Source organism: Adiantum capillus-veneris, chromosome 17 (genome assembly GCF_014529385.1).
Source record: "Adiantum capillus-veneris isolate H3 chromosome 17, ASM1452938v2, whole genome shotgun sequence".
Classification (NCBI taxonomy): domain Eukaryota; kingdom Viridiplantae; phylum Streptophyta; class Polypodiopsida; order Polypodiales; family Pteridaceae; genus Adiantum; species Adiantum capillus-veneris.
In genome coordinates this window covers 140059100-140082177 of record NC_140947.1, presented here as the reverse complement: position 1 = coordinate 140082177, position 23078 = coordinate 140059100, and the positions used below count along the sequence as shown (strand labels likewise).

At 45.9% G+C, this 23078-nt stretch overlaps 1 protein-coding gene across 1 annotated transcript in view; it reads left to right on the top strand.

Annotated features, from left to right (window-relative positions):
• Nucleotides 1–625: 625 nt before the first annotated feature.
• PRXIIF (peroxiredoxin IIF) overlaps nucleotides 626–23078 on the top strand; it is a 59503-nt gene continuing 37050 nt past the window's right edge. Inside the window, exon 1 of the mRNA XM_086487504.1 lies at nucleotides 626–856. Within this exon, the coding sequence (XP_086343630.1) occupies nucleotides 674–856 (183 nt within the window). The 5' untranslated portion in view covers nucleotides 626–673. The remainder of the gene's footprint in view (nucleotides 857–23078) is intronic.

Here is a 23078-nt window from a genome sequence, read left to right as displayed (position 1 = left end):
GTCCATTGCATAGTAAAGCAATCATTGCATGCTACATTTCAAGGTCTTCCCAACTCTCTCTTGCTTAGTTCCATTCTTAATTCATCAACATTTTTTTTTCATGCTCTCTACATCAAATCGTGTCAGTGAATTATACTCACTTAGGGTAACAAGATTTGTGCAGAACAAATAATAAGCGCTCTCTCTCTCTCTCTCTCTCTCTCTCTCACACACACACACACACACAGACAGCTTTCATTTCTATGTTACAGATGTATACTCTTGTTCAGTGCTTCCATGAGAACAAAATAGTAAATACAATCTTGTATGTATCAGTGACTTCTACTCACTTAGGGTAAAAACATTCTGGAAAACAAATAATAAGCGCACGCACGTGCTCTCTCTCTCTCTCTCTCTCTCTCTCTCTCTGCCCTTTCACTTCTATGTTCTTGTTTACTGATGTATACTCTTGTTCACTGCTTCGATGAGAAGAAAATAGTAATTACAATAGTGCCCTTGCAGTCATGCAGGCTAACGAAGCACTCTAGTTTTCACGATTTAAGCATTAAAAATCAACTCCTTATTCCAAATAATTAGCACGGTAATAATTCCACCTAAAAACACAACATAAAGATTTTTGTCGAGCTCGAAGAAAAGTGCACAAGCAGCTACTAGCGACTCTCGCGCGCACACAATGTTGAGGTCTGCAACACGGCTGGGGCGCTCGGCGCCATCGCTGCTAAGCTTTGCTCGTTCCTATGCGGCTGTAGGATCTCGCATTGATAGTGATCCGACTGTTCATTTGCAGAAAGCCCGCACCTGGGACGAAGGCGTCTCCAGCAACTTCGCCACCACGCCTCTGCATGAGATCTTTCAGGTAACTGCTGCATAGTACTATCCGTTCTTGCGTGCGCGTTGCGTGCGTGCGCGCGCACACACACACACAGAGAGAGAGAGAGAGAGAGAGAGAGAGAGAGAGAGAGAGAGAGAGAGAGATGTCTATTAGAGATTGAAGTCGGCCTCCATCTATTGGGAAATGAAAAAAGTAGAAAGTAACAAAATGTGGTCTTGTGGTAAGGGGGGGAGGCTAGGATGCAAGATACATGGTATATGAGGGGGATGGAGCTCTATCTCTAGGGGGTATGGGTGCACATCTATATGCTCAAGGAAGTACAATCATGAAGTGCACAAGCTAACTAGCTCCATCCTATATCAAATTGGAGGTGTAAGATCTGGTACATGGGGTGGAGTGGTGCAAGGGTTGCATGCGCGATCACACTCGGGTCTATGAGCATAGCAAATCTCTCTACACACACACACACACACACACACACACACACACACACACACACAGAGAGAGAGAGAGAGAGAGAGAGAGAGAAGAAGAAGAAGAAGAAGAAGAAGAAGAAGAAGAGTATTTTAACGTTGAAGGAAACTATCCCAAGAGACCTTATAGATCTATCTGACGAGGAGAGTTGAACTCAAGCCCTATTATTAGAGAGAGAGAGAGAGAGAGAGAGAGAGAGAGAGAGAGAGAGAGAGAGAGAGAGAGAGAGAGCGAGCTTTATTAACATCTTGTAGAGGGGAGGGAACTGTGATGGCCGACCAACTGGGCCCGGGCGAGAACAATGAAGATTCCAATGGACATTGTCCATCTTCTGAAGATTCAGAGCAGTACGGGCCATCTCCTCCTATTGAGTATGAAAGGATGGAGATGCAGCGGCAACAACAGGTTGACGCTTGTACCTAGCAGATGCTTTGGTACTCCAAAGATCTATAATATCTAAATTTTTTGGCCAAGTACCCGCCTGAAGAGATGCCATGTCAGCAGTTAGCGGAATTTTCGAAAATCTGTTGCTGCTTCTTCTGTTGCTTCTGCTTCTTCTAGGGTTTAGGCCCCTCGGCCGGCATCTGCAAGTTGGCTCCCTTCTTTAGGGCTTTGACACGTCAGCAGTTTGTGACAATGCCCCACTAGTTGGGCTTCTCAGTTGACCATGTACAATTTTGGGGGTTTTATGTATGTTTGCCAAGGCAAGAGCCTTCTAAATAGGTACCGGATTTAGCAATGGGATTTTATGCACGTTTGCCAAGGCAAGAGCCTTCTGAACAGGTACCGGATTAGCTAATTGCTAAATCCCCCACAGGTACGCACAGTTGCATCGTGAAGGATTGCGAAAACGGAGAGTTTTCTCGGGTGAAAACTTGTCTGATTCAAAGGGGAACTGCCCCATTGCGTGCGGGAGCACCTGAGACACGCGTAGGCGTGTTCGCTCCGCTCAAAATGATTCAAAAGAGACAGTTACAAGCTGCTGTGTTTTTTTGCAGGTTTAGGGTTTTGCACCTAAACTGCAAAAAATCACACAGGGGAGCCTCGAGAAAGCATTGGGATGTGTGTATAGGGTTTGGAGCACCCGACATTGGCAAAACAAAGAATTACAGCATGTTGAAATTGACGTGCAGCTCATCGAAAAGCTTCCAAAATGCAAGGGAAAGTGTCCTTGACGTGTACTTTTGACCTACAAAGGTTTTGGTGCCGTTATGTTGTCGAAATCAGGTCGGAAGCCTACGATTTCAGCCCTTGACCGGTTTGGACAGCTTCGTGGGAGTTTGATCTACGTGTTCGGATCGTCTATTGTCAATTGAATAAAGACATACCGAAAGGGGTGCCGGTCTTTGGGGCCTATAGGGTGTCATTCTTTGACGACCTGGTTGTTGGACAGATCTGTGCTCTCTTTTCGTCTCAGTGCTTTGTGTAAAGTGAAATTGGCCGTAGGGTGGTAGACTTTAGCTTTCACTCGAATCTTTACTTGAACTTTACTTGACTTTACAACACAGAGAAAAACTTCACGAATAGACCTGTGACTGGAATTAACACTTCACACAAACCATGGCTTGGCAGGGAGAGTGCTAACAAGCAGACAATGACACTCTGTAGGCCCCAAAGACTGGTGCCCCTTTCGTATTTATTTATTCGTATAATACATTTGCACCCCTTTCGGTATTTCCTTTTTCTTATAAAGCTTGGGAGAAAACCTGCAAGTTCCTACGAGCTGTCCCACTCTTACCAGGCTGAAAATGTCCTATTCTTGCCCGATTTTGGCAGCATAACCACAGTAGGACGCTTCACTTCAAGACAAAATCCCCATGCCAAAGGTGAGTTTCCCGGTGCATATGGACACATTCCCAAACCTGGCGAGAATATGCAGTACGCCGAATTCTCTGTTTTTTGCCCCGAAAATGCACCCGATCACCTGTATAGTAATCCCAACGCTTCCATGAAGGTCCTGGGGGTATTAGGGTCAAAACCCTAAACCTGCAAAAATACACAATAGGCTGTAATTCGCTGTTTTGGGCTCCGTTTCGCGTGCCGGTCTCATCCTTTGCAAGCCCTCGTACTCCCGCACTTGTAGGGCTACTTGCCCTTTGAATTGGACGAGATTTCTCGTGTGAAGTCTCTCCGAATTCACCTGTACCTGCGGGGGATTAGCAATTAGCCAATCCAGTACTTGGACAAAAGGCTTTTGCCTCTGCTTATGCGCATGAACCCACACAATTGTACATACAGATGAAAAGCCCTTGAGCGGGGCATTACAATTCTGTATTCAAAGAGGGAGAGAGGTGCGCGAGAGCAGAATCATCGCGCTACATAAGACAAGGGAGAAGGCAAGCTTTCCATTAAAGCTGTGATGAGGCACCCATTACTCACACACATAGTAGTTCACTTGTGAAGCCAGAAATCATCCCCACTCTCAAAATGGGCGCCCCCTCATGGATGAGGCTTCTGGAGAGTGTGTTTGGCTTGCAGGTTTCTCTCAGTGTCCATTTGACTCCTCTTGGTTTAATTTCCTAGTACCTACCAACTTATGAAGTCTTGCCGAGGGGCCTAAATGACTTTGAATTGAGCCTAGCCACCCTGTTACTGCTTGGATTTTAGTGCTGACTGGCCTGACCATCTCGTGGCAACCTGCCCTTCCTGACTGCGGGTGAGACTCTCGGCCAACGGCCATTTCACAATGGCCATGCAATGTCCGGGCATTTGTGATTTTAACAAGAGGGTCCCAAAAATTAAATAAAAATCAAGGGAAAGAAACCGACAAATATATATAGTGGTTGTCACAATCTCGTGACATACTCCCCTCTTAAAATCGCAAACGTCTATGATTACATGCCATAGATGATTTAGTGTGGTTAGCACCCTTTTATCATCGCATGTATCCGCAAGAAAGACTGTCAAACATGTGTACAAATGACTTAATGAGACCTTCATACTTTTGTCAAGCAATGTACACTTCTATTGTACTGAATCCTTAAGTACATGTGAAGTGCTAGCTCTATCATCACTCCTCTTTTGAGCATGTGCCAAGCCCTTTGACCTTTGCTTTGTGTCTTCCCTACAAACAACCCAAGGCTCACTCTTTGAGGAAAAAGTGATTCTGTCTCAGTGACGGAACCATTAAACCGGCCCATAGGGCGGTAGACTCTAGCTTTCACCTGAATCTTTACTTGATGAACTTTACTTGACTTTACGACATAGAAGGAAACTTCACGAATAAACCCGTGATTGGGATTAACACTTCACACAAACCATGGCTTGGCAGCCAGAGTGCTACCAAGCAGACAATGACACCTTGTAGGCCCCAAAGACTGACGCCCCTTTCAGTATTTCTTTATTCTTATAAAACTTGGGAGAAAACCTGCAAGTTCCTACGAGCTGTCCCGCTTTTATCGGGCTGAAAATGGCCTACTCTAGCCTGATTTCGGTAGCATAACCGCAGTAGGAGGCTTCATAGACAAAATTCCCATGCCAAAGGTGACTTTCCCGGCGCATATGGACACTTTCCCAAACCTGGCGAGCATCTGCAGCACGTTGAGTTCTCTGTTTTTGCCCCGAAAATGCACCAAATTACCTGCATAGTGATCCCAACGCTTCCCCGAAGGTCCTGGGGGTATTAGGGATCAATTAGGGTCAAAACCCTAAACCTGCAAAAATAGACAGCAGGCTGAAATTCATTGTTTTGGGCTCTGTTTTGCGTGCCGGTCTCATCCGTAGCAAGCCCTCATACTCCCGGACCTGTAGGGCTACTTGCCCTTTGAATCGGACGAGATTTCTTGCGTGAAATCTCTCTGAATTCACATGTACATACGGGGGATTAGCAATTAGCTAATCCGGTACTTGGACAAGAGGCTCTTGCCTTGGCATACGTGCATGAACCCACACAACTCTACATGCAGATGGAAAGCCCTCGAGCGGGGCATTACGATTCTATATTCAAAGGGGGAGGTGCGCGAGAGCGGAATCATCGCGCTACATAAGAGAAGGGAGAAGGCAAGCTCTCCATTAAAGCTGTGATCACCTAGTGAAATCTCTCCGAATTCACTTGTACATACGGGGGATTAGCAATTAGCTAATCCGGTACTTGGACAAGAGGCTCTTGCCTTGGCATACGTGCATGAACCCACACAACTCTACATACAGATGGAAAGCCCTCGAGCGGGGCATTACGATTCTGTATTCAAAGAGGGAGAGGTGCGCGAGAGCGGAATCATCGTGCTACATACGACAAGGGAGAAGGCAAGCTCTCCATTAAAGTTGTGATCGCGTGCACCCACTACTCACACACACAGTAGTTCACTTGTGAAGCTAGAAATCAGCCCCCACTCTCAAAATGGGCGCCCCCTCATGGATGAGACTTTTGGAGAGAGTGGTCTGCAGGTTGCTCTCCTACTATCAAGTGTCCATTTGACTCCTCTTGGTTTAATTTCCTAGTATCCACCAACTTATGAAGTCTTGCCGAGGGACCTAAATGACTTTGAACTGAGCCTAGCCAACCTTTTACTGCTCGGATTTCAGTGGCGACCCGTGGTGACCTGCCCTTCTTGACTACGGGTGACTCTCGGCCAACGGCTATTTCACACTGGCCATGCAATGTTCAAGCATTTGTGATTTTAACAAGAGGGTCCCAAAAATTAAATAAAAATCAAGGGAAAAAAACCAACAAATATATATAGTGCTTGTAACATTCTCATGACATAAAGTCAACAGGTGTCACGTGACACATCCAACCCTATGTGTCCGTTGACAAGCTACGTCATAACAAGGGTTCCGTCAGTCCAATCAGTCTAGATTAGAAGTGTTCTGGCACTTTTGTGAGTCTGTTCGCAGACCGTGCATGCCTAGGCACTTAGTGTAGATGCATATCCTCTGGTTGCACACAGCATGATCATAAGCATTCCCATCAGAATCCATCAGAATCCTTCAGCGGAATTTTCCAGTGCATTTAACCTATTTTTCCTATTCTTGACATTTTTCACTTATTAATTTAAGTGACTTTTGTTGGAAAGTAGGTAGGGCAAATTGAGTAAGTTTGTATATAAGCAAACCTAGGCTAGCACTAATTGGCAGAAGAGCAAGGAGAACACAGGCCACAGGCAACAGGTTCCCCCTCTCTCTCAGCAAGATCAACCCTTGGGCGATTTCCTCCAAGCAAGCATCTCCTAGCGTTTTTCATCAGCAAGACTTCATCGCCAGCAGACACCAGTACCCAGCGTTTTCAGCCATAGCTTCATTGCCACACCCCTCAGCCATTGGCGTTTTTCATCCAAGCAAACCTCGCCACAGATCTCAGCCATTGGCGTTTTTCAGCAGGACATGATCGCCACTTCCCTAGCATTTTCAACATCGCCTAGCCTCAAAATATCAGCGTTTTTGCCAACTTAAAAACAGCGTTTTTCAGCCAGCAGGAATCAGCCCCAAACCATCGTTTTTGGTTTTCACCGTCGTCGACATCGGCATAGCCTAGACTTGCATCAGTTTTCAGTCATCCACTTGTACGAGTTTGTGCAATCAATAGTAAACCACTCTCGCCAACGAGAGTGGGGCCTTCGGAGGAGGGTTTTACGTCTCTGGTGTCGTATTTCTCTTCTCTCTCTCTCTCTCAGTCTCATACACTCTCATGCACAGTGTCCATTCACAAATTGTTAGTGATCATTGCATTCTCTCATTAAGAACGGAAGGCTCTCCCTTCCGTAAGTAAAAGAAACCTTGAGCACAGTTCGGATCACTCATCTTGAGAAAAGTACAACATTCATTCCGTTGCAGCTTACATTGGTATAAGAGCTTTGGCAGTTTCTGTATCACTCAAGGAAAGAACCACAAGAATCACAAGAATTTTTTTTGCTTGTTGCGGTCGCACGAACCCAAGTTCACTTGGGCGTGTCGATTACTAATTGTGTTTTTGAAGAGTGACAGGAATCCCAGAAAAGAAGGGCTTGTCTAGCCTCCCCTTGTGCCTCTTTTCACTCATTGAGAGCGGACCGTGCACTTAGCGGCTGGCCAATTGACGTGAGGTGGGAAAAAGTATCCTTGGTGTGAGCGCAAGGCCGCCAATGGGTGCGCCCGCAGAAAAGAGCAAAACTCGGGTGAAGAGAAGATCCTTCTCAAACACAGATTGCGAGCAAAAGAAGACCCTCAAGAACCTCAAGACCTCAAGACCCTCAAGAACCCAAGAACCCAAGACCCGCAAGAACCCAAGTTCCTCGTGAACTTAAGAACCAAAGATCATAGTGCATGGTCATCACCCGAAGCGGAATGGATACTTCGCATACAGTTGATGAGCATGAGAGAGGCGACCAAGAATTTTTCCCACCAAGAGGCTTTTCCGACCCTCCCCCTTCTCCATCTACACTACGAGTTGTACCGAATCCTATGGAGGCGATGGTCAAGTCGATGTTGGATATGATGGCACAACAACAAGAAGCGAATCGAGTTGCGTTTGCACAACAACAAGAAGCGACTCGCGTTGCGCTGGCACAACAAGAAGCGAATCGCGTTGCGTTGGCACAACAAGAAGCAAGTGACATTGCTTTGGAACGCGAGCGCGATGTACGAAAAGAAAAAAGCACAAAGAAAGGAGGAAGCCGAAGCAAGACGAGCGGCCTTGGAGGCCGATCGTGAGGTTCAAAGAGACCTACGCACTCAAGAATTGGTTCGACAAGTTCTTGCCTCGAAGTTGGAACTAGCCAAAGACGTTGGTAGTTCCTCAAGTGGCGCAAGCTGGGATGGGGACTCCAACAACCCAGTCACAGAGAAGTTGACTTTGGGTAAGTATGATGGTAAGATGGATGCTACGGTTATTCATTCTTGGTTGCATCAATTTAATGCTTATTTTGCGACAACGAAGAAGACAGGAAATAGCAAGGTTTTGACGGCAACTATGTACCTTGCCGGTGATGCCATCAATTGGTACCACGCATGGCAAGAGGCACAGTTAGCCGCACACCTAGAGGATGTCGACGAATTCACGGCCCTTTCCTTCAATTGGGTTGGTTTCCAAGACAAGCTCAAGGCGCGGTTTATGCCACCTCAGTACCTCGCACGATTGAAGGACAATTGGCGCGCTCTCAAGCAAAATGGTATGCCAGTTATGTCTTTCTCTAATCGTGTTTTGCAGCTAGGCACCCAATTACGCAAGTCGGATGAGGAGCGCAAGGAGGCATTCCTTTATGGATTGGACGAGTATATCAAGTACGATGTCGAGGTGCTCGATCCAATCGATCTCAACAAGCGGTAGCGATTGCTCTCGCACAGGAGATGAAGCACAACAAGGGAAAGCATAAGGAGAACAAGACTTCCACAAGTACCTCTCAGACTTCTCAGAACCCTCAGAATGGTAAGAACGGTAAGAACGGTACCTCTTCTAACCAATCTTCCAACAGTCTCTCAGAAAAGAACTCTCAAAATGAACCTAAGGGTAAAGCTACCACAATTGCTAAACCTAAGCTCACTCCAGATGAAAAGGTAGCACAAGGAATTTTAGGAGGATACATCACGTCGGAAGAGCAAAGCACTTATTCTAAGGAAGGTCGTTGTTTTCATTGTCACATTAAGGGTCACATAAAAAGAACATGTCCTAAGCTTGACTCCAATGAATCTAAAGAATCCACAAAACCCACTTCCTCTGTCAATGCAATCAATGACAACACGAGTGTGCCCCAAATTTCTCCTGAACCTCCCATTGATGAGTCTCTCATTAAATGTTATGGTCATATGACGGGGCAGCGTTTTGTCATATTGTTTGACCCAGGCAGTATGCATGATGTGACCAGTCCCTCTCTTGTTGAGAGAGCCCGCCTAGAGGTTAGTCAGAAATCTCCTTTCGAGGTCTTTGGCTTCGCTCCCGGTATGGACTCTGTCATCACGAAAGAGTGCCTTGATGTGTTGTTTACAGTTCAACAAGCTGCTTTCCGTAGAAATTTTTTTGCCTCTCCTCTCTCAGGATGTGCTATGATTTTGGGCATTCGATGGTTTTGTGAGCATAACCCTCTCATTGATTGGGTGGAAAATACGTTCACTTTCAATGCCAATAGTGACTCTCCCATTGTCATTCGTGGAGAGCAAGTTGTTCATTCTCCCTCTCTCATTGGTAATGTGTAGGCGAAGATTGAACGGATTCAGGAGAAGGAGACTCTCTCAGTCTCTTTGTTAGGTGCAACGGAATGAATTTTTGCGCTTTGCTCAAGATGAGTGCCCCGAACTGTGCTCAAGGTTCCTTTTGTTCTTATGGAAGGGAGAGCCTTCGGTTCTTAATGAGAGAATGCTATGATCAAAGTGAATGGACATTGTGCGTGTAAGTGTATCAGACTGAGAGATAGAGAGAGAAGAGAGATATGACACCAGAGGCGTTGTAAAACCCTCCTCCGAAGGCCCCACTCTCGTCGGCGAGAGTGGTCTACTTATGATTGCACAAACCGGTACAAACTGAATGCATGGGACTGATGCAAGTCTAGGCTATGTCGGCGATGATGACGGGCACGACGAGACTGACCTAAGGCTGACATCTGTAATCTTTCTGCTACTGTCCAAAAACGCTATGGGCTGAAATCTGCGACTAGTCCAAAAAAGCTGATTTGGGGGCTGTTTTGTGTGGGTCTTTGTCGCTGAAAATCTGCAGGTTTAGGGCTGAAAACTAAGGTTCTTAAAGGCTGAAAACTGATGGTCTTTTCGGGCTGAATCTGCTACCTTCTTAGGGCTGAATCTGCTACTCTGGGATCTCTTCAAAAACGCTAGGGCTGCATATCTGCTTGGCGATGCAATTGTTGCAAAAACGCTAGCTGTTGGTGCTCTTCAAAAACGCTAGGTATTGGGAAAAACGCCAGGCATGAGAGGATCTTGCAGTGAAGATCTGATGCAAAAACGCCAAGGGCTAGGGCTTGCTGGCGATGGTGCAGATACTGAAAACGCTAGGATCTGGGCGAGGTTGCTTGATGGAGAAAACGCTAGGGGAGGTTCTTGCTTGGAGGGAAGTACCGCCAAGTTCTTGTTGGAGAAGTTGCCTGCTGAGCTTGGCTCTTGTGCCTCTTCTGCCAAATAGTGCTAGCTCTAGTTTGCTTATATACAAACTTAGCAAAATTGCCCTACCTACTTTCCAACAAAAGTCACTTAAAAATAATAAGTGAAAAATGTCAAAAATAGGTAAAATATGCTAAATGCATTGGAAAATTCCCCTGAAGGATTCTGATGGGAATGCTTACGATCATACTGTGTGCAACCAGAGGATATGCATCTACATTAAGTGACTGGGCATGCACGGTCTACGAATAGACTCACAAAAAGTGCTAGATCACTTCTAATCTAGACTGACTGGACTAACTGAACCTTGATCATGCTGTAGCTTGTCCACGGACACTTAGGGTTGGATGTGTCACGTGACATCCTCTCCTTTTCAAAGTGAGGTACTGGTACCGAACTGTATGGCGTCGAGGGAGATCGCCAATAGCATCCGGAATCTTGGAAGGGACTCTTCGCCGGCCCACTCTGATGTGTGGGTCGTGCGGTACTTGAACTTCAGAAAGGTTTGCAACGCTTGCTTCATTGGGCTGCGTCGAAAGTGACAGTCTTCTGTGGCTCCTTCGATGCTTAATCTTCGTCTAGAGTCATGCTTCTTTCTTCTTCAAGAATCTCCATGGCTGAAAATTCATGAAACCATTTCCAACACAAAAACATAAACATACCTATTCCATGGAAAGTGAATGGAAACAGCTTGTCTTCTCTAAAGACTGTGTATGCAATGTAGATGAACATAGAGACGGAGTGACAAACCGTTCATCAAACACATGCAAACAATGAGATCGAATCTTTCTCTTTTGATCTAGAGCAATCGACTGTGGCAATTCACAACGGAAATGCCCATGCTTGGTGCTCATACTTTCATGTGCTCTTTCTATGAATGTGTCATGCCAAGGAAGGGACATGAAATGTGACTTCCTTAAATGCATACTTTTCAGCTTTTCATGAAAAATCCGCATATATTTGTGCTCATTCATGAGTGAAACGTGCTCAACGTACAATATGTCATGCCTAGGAAAAGGGATCACATAAAGACGTTGACTAAAATACAGGAAACGATCACGAATGAAACATTCGTACAATGCGTGCTGACGAATCATGCGAACACATAATACTTCTTGTAAGGTTTCTTTGGACCTAGGCTCGAGAGCCAAGATCGGTTCTTCCTGAAGGGGTGCTTTAGACCTAGGCTCGAGAGCCAAGATCGATCCTTTGTGATTGATTGAATCTGCAACGAGGTTAGCTTCGCTAGAAAAAGCATCAACTAACACATCATCCTTGTGAACAATCACATCATCTTCATGCAACTCATCATGCTTGTGAGAAATCACATCTTGATCATGCAAATCATCATGCTTGTGAGAAATCACCTCTTGATCATCATGCAAATCATCATGCTTGTCATTGTCATCCAAATCATCATGCTTATCATTATCATTCAATTCATCACGCTTCTCATTGTCAATCAAATCATCATCATGCTTCACACAATCATTCAAATCCTGTGTCTCATGCTTTGGAGAAGAAGATATTGAGAGAGTCTCCTTTTCCCGAATCTCTTGCATCTGTGCCTGAGCTTGAGAAAAGAGTCGCAAGAACTCTTTCATGTGTTGGTCGCTCTTTTCTTTGACGGCGGGTGCCATTCTTTCTTGGTGTTTGAGCTCCATTTCTGCTTTTCTTTCTGCTCTTCTTTCTATGTGTCTGCGTTCCATTTCTGCCATTCTTTCTGCATTTCTTGCTTCGCGTTCTAACCTCCTTTCGAGAAACATATGGTCTAAAGCCTCCATAGTTAGTGCAATCCTTGACGTAGATGGGGAGGGGGGGGGGGGGGGGGGGGGGTGTCGGAAAAACCTCCTGGTGGGAAAAATTCTTCTTCGCCTCTCTCATGCTCATCACCTCCAAGCGAAGTATCCATTCCGCTTCGAGTGATGACCATTATGAAGTCATAGGTTCTCGTGGGTTCTTGTGGTCTTGGGTTCTTAAGTTCACGAGGAACTTGGGTTCTTGGGGGTCTTGAGTTCTTGGGTTCTTGAGGGTCTTGAGGTTCTTGAGGTTTTCTTTCGCTTGCAATCTGTGTTTGAGAAGGATCTTCTCTTCACCCGAGTTCTACTCTTTTCCGCGGGCGCACCCCTTGGTGGCCTTGTGCTCACACCAAGGTTGCTTTTTCCCACCTCACGTCGATTGGCTGGTCGCTAAGTGCACGGTTCGCTCTCAATGAGTGAAAAGAGGCACAAGGGGAGGCTTGACAAGCCCTTCTTTCTTGGGATTCCTGTCACTCTTCAAAAACACGATTAGGAATCGACACGCCCAAGGGAACTTGGGTTCGTGTGATCGCAACAAGCAAAAAAATTCTTGTGATTCTTGTGGTTCTTTCCTTGAGTGATACAGAACACTGCCAAAGCTCTGATACCTATGTTAGGTGCAGCGGAATGAATGCTTGCGCTTTGCTCAAGATGAGTGCTCCGAACTGTGCTCAAGGTTCCTTTTGTTCTTATGGAAGGGAGAGCCTTCCGTTCTTAATGAGAGAATGCTATGATCACAAACAAAGTGAATGGACACTGTGCGTGCAAGTGTATGAGACTGAGAGATAGAGAGAGAAGAGAGATACGACACCAGAGACGTAAAACCCTCCTCCGAAGGCCCCACTCTCGTCGAAGAGAGTGGTCTACTTATGATTGCACAAACCGGTACAAACTGAATGCATGGGACTGATGCAAGTCTAGGCTATGTCGGTGATGACGACGGGGACGACGAGACCGACCTAAGGCAGAAATCTGCAATCTTTCTGCTGCTGTCCAAAAACACTATGGGCTGAAGTCTGCGACTAGTCCAAAAACGCTGATTTGGGGGCTGTTTTCTGTGGGTCTTTGACGCTGAAAATCTGCAGGTTTAGTGCTGAAAACTGAGGTTCTTAAAGGCTGAAAACTGATGGTCTTTCCGGGCTGAATCTGCTACCTTCTTAGGGCTGAATCTACTACTCTGGGATCTCTTAAAAAATGCTATCTGCTTGGCGATGCAATTGTTGCAAAAACGCTAGCTGTTGGTGCTCTTCAAAAACGCTAGGCATGGGGAAAAATGCCAGGCATGAGAGGATCTTGCGGTGAAGATCTGATGCAAAAACGCCAAGGGCTGGGTCTTGCTGGCGATGGTGCAGATGCTGAAAACGCTAGGATCTGGGCGAGGTTGCTTGATGGAGAAAACGCTAGGGAAGGTTCTTGCTTGGAGGGAAGTACCGCCAAGTTCTTGTTGGAGAAGTTGCCTGCTGAGCTTGGCTCCTGTTGCCTCTTCTGCCAAATAGTGCTAGCTCTAGTTTGCTTATATACAAAGCAAAATTGCCCTACCTACTTTCCAACAAAAGTCACTTAAAAATAATAAGTGAAAAATGTCAAAAATAGGTAAAATATGCTAAATGCATTGGAAAATTCCCTGAAGGATTCTGATGAGAATGCTTATGATCATGCTGTGTGCAACGAGAGGATATGCATCTAAACTAAGTGACTGGGCATGCACGGTCTACGAATAGACTCACAAAAAGTGCCAGATCACTTCTAATCTAGACTGACTGGACTGACTGAACCTTGATCATGTTGTAGCTTGTCCACGGACACATAGGGTTGGATGTGTCACGTGACACTCTTCTTCTCCAAAGCATGACACACAGGATTTGCATGATGATACGCATGATGATTTGAATGATAATGATGAGCATGATGATTTGGATGACACTGACAAGCATGATGATTTGCATGATTATCAAGATGTGATTTCTCACAAGCATGATGAGTTGCATGAAGATTATTTGATTGTTCACAAGGATGATGTGTTAGTTCATACTTTCTCTAATGAAGCTAACCTATTTGCAGATGCGATGAGTCACGAAGAACCGATCTTGGCTCTCGAGCCTAGGTCCAAAGAACCCTTATAGGAAGTACTATGTGTTCGAATGATTTGTCAGCACGCATTGTACGAGTGTTTCATTCGTGATCATTTCCTGTATTTTCGTCAGCGTCTTTATGTGATCCCTTTTCCTAGGCATGACATATTGTACGTTGAGCACGTTTCACTCATTAATGAGCACGAATGTATGCGGATTGTCCATGAAAAGCTGAAAAATATGCATTCAAGGAAGTCACATTCCATGTCTCTTCCTTGGCATGACACATTTGTAGAAAGAGCACATGAAAGTATGAGCACCAAGCATGGGCATTTTTGTTGTGAATTGCTATAGTTGATTGCTTTAGATCAGAAGAGAAAGATTCGATTTCATTGTTTGCGTATGTGTGGTGAACGGTTTGGCACTCCGTCTCTTTGTTCATCTGCATTGCATGCACAGTCTATTAGGACGAAGATTTTTTCCACTCACTTTACATGGAATAGGTATGATCATGGTTTTGTGTTGGAAATGGTTTCAGGAATTTTCAGCCATGGAGATTCTTGAAGAAGAAAGAAGCATGACTCTCGACGAAGTTGAAGCATTGAAGGAGCCACATAAGCTTTGTGTCGCTTTCGGCGCGGCCCAAAGAGGCAAGCGTTGCAGACCTTTATGAAGTTCAAGTACTGCACGACCCACACATCCGAGTGGGCCGGCGAAGAGTCCCTTCCAGGATTCTGGATGCTATTGGCGATCTCCCTCGACGCCATATAGCTCGGTACCAATACCTCACTTTGAAAAGGAGGGGATGTCACGTGACACATCCAACCCTATGTGTCTGTGGACAAGCTACGTTATAACAAGGGTTCCGTCAGTCCAGTCACTCTAGATTAGAAGTGTTCTGGCACTTTTGTGAGTCTGTTCGCAGACCATTCATGCCCAGGCACTTAGTGTAGATGCATATCCTCTGGTTGCACACAGCATGATCATAAGCATTCCTATCAGAATCCATCAGAATCCTTCAGCGGAATTTTCCAGTGCATTGAACCTTTTTTCCCTATTTTTGACATTTTTCACTTATTAATTTAAGTGACTTTTGTTGGAAAGTAGGTAGCGCAAATTGAGTAAGTTTGTATATAAGCAAACCTAGGCTAGCACTAATTGGCAGAAGAGCAAGGAGAACAAAGGCCACAGGCAGTAGGTTCCCCCTCTCTCAGCAAGACCAACCCTTGGGCGATTTCCTCCAAGCAAGCATCTCCTAGCGTTTTGCATCAGCAAGACTTCATCGCCAGCAGACACCAATACCAAGCGTTTTCAGCCATAGCTTCATCGCCACACCTCTCAGCCATTGGCGTTTTTCATCCAAGCAAACCTCGCCACAGATCTCAGTCATTGGCATTTTTCAGCAGGACGTGATCGCCACTTCCCTGGCATTTTCAGCATCGCCTAGCCTCAGAATATCAGCGTTTTTGCCAACTTAAAAACAGCGTTTTTCAGCCAGCAGGAATCAGCACCAAACCAGCGTTTTTGGTTTTCAGCAGATTTCAGCCATTGGCGGTTTCGGACAGCAGATAAAAGAGCATCAGTTTCAGACATAGAGTCGGTCTCGTCATCCCCGTCGTCGACATCGACATAGCCTAGACTTGCATCAGTTTTGAGTCATCCACTTGTACGAGTTTGTGCAATCAATAGTAGACCACTCTCGCCAACGAGAGTGGGGCCTTTGGAGGAGGGTTTTACGTCTCTGGTGTCGTATTTCTCTTCTCTCTCTATCTCTCAGTCTCATACACTCTCATGCGCAGTGTCCATTCTCTTTGTTAGTGATCATTGCATTCTCTCATTAAAAACGGAAGGCTCTCCCTTCCGTAAGTAAAAGGAACCTTGAGCACAGTTCGGAGCACTCATCTTGAGGAAAATACAACATTCATTCCGTTGCACCTTAAATTGGTATAAGAGCTTTGGCAGTGTTTTGTATCACTCAAGGAAAGAACCACAAGAATCATAAGAATTTTTTTTGCTTGTTGTGGTCGCACAAACCCAAGTTCACTTGGGCGTGTCGATTCCTAATCGTGTTTTTGAAGAGTGACAGGAATCCCAGAAAAGAAGGGCTTGTCCAGCCTCTCCTTCTGCCTCTTTTCACTCATTGAGAGCAGATCGTGCACTTAGCGGCCGGCCAATCGACGTGAGGTGGGAAAAAGCAACCTTGGTGTGAGCGCAAGGCTGCCAACGGGTGCGCCTGCAGAAAAGAGCAAAACTCGGGTGAAGAGAAGATCCTTCTCAAACACATATTGCAAGCAAAAGAAGACCCTCAAGAACCTCAAGAACCTCAAGACCTCAAGACCCTCAAGAACCCAAGACCCGCAAGAACCCAAGTTCCTCGTGAACTTAAGAACCAAAGATCATAGTGCATGGTCATCACCCGAAGCGGAATGGATACTTCGTATACAGGTGATGAGCATGAGAGAGGTGACGAAGAATTTTTCCCACCAAGAGGCTTTTTCGACCCTCCCTTCTCCATCTACGCCACGAGTTGTACCAAATCCTATGGAGGCGATGTTCAAGTCGATGTTGGACATGATGGCACAACAACAAGAAGCAATCGAGTTGTGTTGGCACAACAACAATAAGCGACTCGCGTTGCGCTGGCACAACAAGAAGCAAGTCGCATTGCTTTGGAACGTGAGCGTGATGCACGAAAAGAAAGAAAAGCATAAAGAAAGGAGGAAGCCGAAGCAAGACGAGCGGCCTTGGAGGCCGATTGTGAGGTTCAAAGAGACCTACGCACTCAAGAATTGGTTCGACAAGTTCTTGCCTTCAATTCGGAACGAGCCAAAGATGTTGGTAGTTCCTCAAGTGGCGCAAGCCGGGATGCGGACTCCAATAACCCAGTCGCAGAGAAGTTATCTTTGAGTAAGTATGATGGTAAGATGGATGCATTCTTGGTTGCATCAATTTAATGCTTATTTTGCGACAACTAAGAAGACAGGAAATAGCAAGGTTTTGACGGCAACTATGTACCTTGCCGGTGATGCTATCAATTGGTACCACGCATGGCAAGAGGCACAGTTAGCCGCGCACCTAGAGGATGCCGACGAATTCATGCCTCTCCTTCAATGCTTCAACTTCGTCTATAGTCATGCGTCTACCTTCTTCAAGATTCTCCGAGGAGGAAAATTCCTGAAACCACTTCCAACACAAAAACATGAACATACCCATTCCATGTAAAGTGATTGGAAAAAGTCTAGTCTTCCGAACAAACTGTGCATGCAATGCAAATGAACAAAGTGACGGAGTGCCAAACCGTTCATCAAACACACGTAAACAATGGGGTCAAATCTTGTGTTTCTGATCTAAATCAATCAATTGTGGCAAATCACAATGGAAATGCCTATGCTTGATGCTCAATCCTTCTTCTGCTCTTTCAGATACTGTGTCATGCTAACGAAGAGACATGGAATGTGAATTCCTTGAATGCAAACATTTCATCTTTTCATGAGGAATCTGCATACATCCGTGCTCATTCATGAGTGAATCGTGTTTATCGCGCAATATGGCATGTCTATGAAAAGGGATCACATAAGGACGGTTTTTAAAATACAGGAAAGCATCACGAATGAAACACTCGAACAATGCGTGCTGACTAATCATTCGAACACATAATACTTCCTGTGGGGGTTCTTTGGACCTTGACTCGAGAGCTAAGATCGGTTCTTCGTGAGTGATCGAATCTGCAATGAGGTTAGCTTCACTAGACAAAGTATCAACTAAACCATCATCCTTGTGAACAATCACATCTTTATGCTACAAATCATTATGCTTGTGAATAATCACATCTTGATCATGCAAATCATTATGCTCGTGAATAACCACATCTTCATCATGCAAATCCTCAAGCTTATCATTATCATGCAAATCATGTGTATCTTGCTTTGGAGAAGAAAAGATTGAGAGAGCCTCCTTCTCCTGATTCTTTTCAATCTTCGCCTGCACATTAGAAATGAGAGATGAACGAATGACAATAAGAGAGTCACTTTTGGCATTGAAAGTGAACATATTTTCCGCCCAATCAATGAGAGGGTTATGCTCACGAAACCATCAAATGCCCAAAAGTATATCACATCCTGAAAAAGGAGAGACTACAAATTTTCTGCGGAAGGCCGCTTATTGAACAGTGAACAAAACATCAAGGCACTCTTGCATGACGAGAGAGTCCATACCGGGAGCGAAGCCCGACACCTCGAAAGGAGATGTCTTGCTAACCTCCAAGCGGGCTCTTTCGACAAGAGAGTCACTAATCACATCATGCATACTGCCTGGTTCAAACAATATGACAAAACGCTGACCCTTCACATGACCATAAAACTTAATGAGAGACTCATCAATGGGAGGATCATGAGAAACTTGGGTCACACTTGTGTTCTCATTTATTGCATTGACAGAGGAAGTGGGTTCTGTGGGTGCTTTAGATTCATTAGACTCAAGCTTAGGACATGTTCTTTTTATGTTACCCTTGATGTGACAATGATAACATTGACCTTTCTTAGAATAAATGCTTTGTTCTTCCGACGTGATATATCCTCCTAAAATTCCTTTTTTTGCCTTTTCATATGGAGTGAGCTTAGGTTTAGCAATTGTGTTAGCCTTACCCTTAGGTTCATTTTGTGAGTTCTTTTCTGAGAGACTAGAGGAAGATTGGTTAGAAGAGTTACCGTGCTTACCATTCTTACCGTTCTTATCATTCTGAGGGTTCTGAGAAGTCTGGGAGGTACTTTGAGATGACTTGTTCTCCTTAGGCTTTCCCTTGTTGTGCTTCATCTCTTGGGAGAGAGCAATTGTACTACCTTGTTGAGATCCGCGGGGTCGAAGACTTCTACATCAAACTTGATATATTCGTCCAACCCAAAAAGGAAAGCCTCCTTGCGCTCATCATCCAATTTGCGTAATTGGGTGCCGAGCTGCAAAACACGGTTAGAAAAAGATATGACTGGCATACCATTCTGCTTGAGATTGCGCCAATCCTCTTTCAACCCCGCTAGGTACTGTGGTGGCATAAACCGCGCCTTGAGCTTGTCTTGGAAGTTGGCCAAATTGAAAGAAAGGGGCGCGCCTTCCTCGGCTTCCTCTAGGTGCGCGGCTAACTGTGTCTCTTGCCATGCGTGGTACCAATTAATGGCATCACCGGCAAGGTACATGGCTGCCGTAAGAACCTTGCTATTCCCTGTCTTCTTAGTTGTCGCAAAATAAGCATTAAATTGATGCAACCAAGAATAAATAACACTAGCATCCATCTTACCGTCATACTTACTAAATGTCAACTTCTCGATGACGGGGTTGTTGGAGTCCGAATGTCGGCTTGCGCCACTTGATGAACCACCAACATCTTTGGTTGGCTTAGGTTTCGAGGTGAGAACCTGTCGGACCAACTCTTGCATGCGTAGGTCTCTCTGCGTCTCATGCTCTGACTCCAAGGCGGCTCGTCTTTCTTCGGCCGCCAAGCGCGCTTGCTCACGCTCACGCTCAATAGCCGCCTTTCTTTTTACTTTTCTTTCTTTCCGTTCTTCGACCGCCAAGTGCGCTTCGTGATCCAAGGATGCCTGTCTGTCTTGGCGCTCACGCTCCAAGGTAACGCGTTGCGCTTCTTGGTGTAACATCATGTCCATCATCGACTTGACCAAAGCCTCCATAGGATTTGATGCAATCCTTGGCGTAGATGGGGAAGGGGGAGGGTCAGAAAAACCTCCTGGTGGAGAAAATTCTTCTTCGCCATTGCTATGCTCATCACCTCCATACGAAGTATCCATTCCGCTTTGGGTAATGACCATACACTGAAGTCTTGGGTTCTGAAGTTCACGAGGAACTTGGGTTCTTGTGGTTCTTGGGTCTTGAGGTTCTTGAGGTTCTTGGGGGTCTTGAGGGTCTTGGGTTCTTGGGTTCTTGAGTCTTGGAGTTCTGGAGTTCTTGAGGTTCTTCTTTAGCTTGCAATCTGTGTTAGAGACGGATCTTCTCTTACCCGAGCTCTACTCTTTTCCGCGGGCGCACCCCTTGGCGGCCTTGTGCTCACACCAAGGTTCCTTTTTCCCATGTCATGTCGATTGGCCGGCCGCTAAGTGCACGGTTCACTGGGGAAAAGAGAAACAAGGGAAGGTTGGACAAGCCCTTCTTTCTTGGGTTTCCTGTCACTCTTCAAAAACACGATTAGGAATCGACACGTCCAAGTGGACTTGGATTACGTGGGACCACAACAAGCAAAAAAAATTCTTGTGGTTCTTTCCTTGAGTGATACAGAACACCGCCAAAGCTCTGATACCAATGTAAGGTGTAGCGGAAGTGAATGTTGAACTTTGCTTAAGATGAGTGCTCCGAACTGTGCTCGAGGGTTCCTTTTACTTACGAAAGGGAGAGCCTTCCATTCCTTTAGTGAGAGAGTGCAAATGATCACAAACAAAGTGGATAAACACTGAGAATGAAGGTACTGAGACTGAGAGATAGAGAGAGAAGAATACAACAGCAGAATGTTGTCAAACCCTCCTCCGAAGGCCCCACTCTCTATGGCGAGAGCGGTCTACTATTGATTGCACAATTCTCTACAATGCAATGGACTTGCCGATGATGTCGACGACGACGAGGACGATGACTAGACGGGCTGAAATCTGAAAACGCTAAGGGCTGAAATCTGCAAATCTTATATCTGCTGAATTCTGACTCTATATCGGTGATGACGGTGATGACGACGATGCGACGACGACGCGGTGAAAACGTAGATGCTGAAATTTGCGTTTTCCGGGCTGAATCTGCAAACGCTGGCTGATCTGACCGTGCGGCGAGGATGTGCTACGGGAAGGTGAGATCTGCGAGGTTGGGGACTCGCGGTGCGGAGTCTATACACTGAGAACTGAAAACGTTGATGCAGAGAAGCTGATGATGCCGGAAATCTGCAAAATTGCTAGGCTGAAAATGTTGTCCAAAAACGCTAGGACTGAATCTGTGTGTTGTTGCAAAAACGCCAGGGCTCTTGCTGTCCTGCTGTCGCCAGGTGGATCTGCAAATGCAAAACGCTGGCTGAGCTGCAATGCTGAAAATGCTGGGCTTGTTCTTGGCTGAAAACGCTAGGTTTGCTGCCGGGGGGTCTTGCTAAGAAGGTGCACTGTTGTATGTCTGGTCCCTGTTGCCTCTTTTGCCAGAAAGTGCTAGCGCTAGCTTTTTTATAAAGATCCTTGGCCAATTTGCCCTACTCAGTTTCCCAACAAAAGTCACTTAAAAATAATAAGTGAAAATTGACTAAAATAGGGAAAATAGGTCTATGCACTGGAAAAATGCTCCTGATGGGTTCTGATGGTAATCTGATGATCATGGTGTGTTCAATGAGAGGATATGCATCTACTCTAAGTGCCTGGTCATGCACGGTCTGCGAACAGACTCACAAAAGTGCTAGAACACTTCCTAGGCTAGACTGACTGAACTGAACTGAACCCAACCCATGTCATGAAGTAGCTTGTCCACGTACACATAGGGTTAGATGTGCACATGACACTTAGGACAACCGTATTGCACGATGCACATGAATCTCTCGCGGGTGGGCACAGGGGATTTCCTCTGCCATTGGCCGAACTGTGTACGAGGCAGCTTTTGGCCGTCTGTTCCAGTCACTTTTGACTCGCTTGGTCAGTCAAATGCCTGGTGCCAATGCTGAAAGTCAGTCGTTGGATGAGATTTTTGAGAGTCTGAAGCTTCAGCTAAGCAAGTCTTAGGAGTCTTACTCACGACGGGCTAACAAGCATCGTCAGGATGTTTTGATCAAGGAAGGGGATTGGGTTTATTTTAGAATCATGAAGCAACGTTGGTGCAGCCAAAGTATGTCGGCTCTAGAAGATGGCATGGACAGGTGTGTACAGGCAAGTAGAAGCATGGCAAAGGACTAGAGCAGCTAGGAAGTTCATGGGATAGCAAGTAGCAGCGGAAGTGTATGGATGATGCGGCTTATAAGCCAGGGAATGCTCCATAAGGGGCTAAATGGGGTAGCAGGTGAAAGAGATGCAAAGTGCAGCCTTGGGGTCCAGAAATGAAGAGCTTGAAGTGCTGAAGGAGTAGGTCTAGACGGCTCATCAAACCGAGCTACGGAGCCCAAGTTATTAAAGGTTGAAGTTTTGATGGTTTGCAGATTCTTGCCGGATAGGGCAGCTGGTGACAGGTGATCCAAGTGGAACTTGAGGTATAGATGTGTAGAGCTCAACTCATAGAGCCTACCCGTCTTTTCGGATTGTGGATCGGAGCTCTGGATTGCAAGCTATGGTCAGTTGAAGTTTTTTCGAGGGCCGAGTCTGAGCCCACTTGGCCATATTGGAGTACGCGCCATCTGGCATCTTCTGAGCCTCGACAAAGTTTTAGAGCAGAGTGTACACCATATGGAGCTAGCAGGAAGTGACTGCACGCCAAACGGAATCCGAAGCAGAAAGATATGGAAGTCGGAAGATTGGTTGTCTTTGCCCGAAGTTAATTGCAGATGGTTTGATCGTGTTTTGGTCGCATTGGATCTTGGGCCTAGAGGAGTCGAATAACGGTGCGGATCATGGAGGAGCAGGGCAGCAGTGCACGATTTCACTCGGGCTTTGCGGCTCGGCAACAGAAGGTGGGAGCACAAAATGGGGGCCAAGTCAAGGCAGATTGCAAAGTTTTTTTGGTTAAAGGAAGAAAATAATGAGTTTTTGGAGCCCTTGGGGCTCAAGTCTTAGGGGAATGCCACGTGGCAGGGGCCTAAAACCCACATGCGGACGTGGGACCGTTGAGGCCAGGCTATAAAGGCTGAGGCGTGGGCTCCCATTAAGGAAGGAGAGAGAGGGGAGCTCTCTTGGGCGCAGCTATGGTGTCCGCGCGCATGGCGCTGCT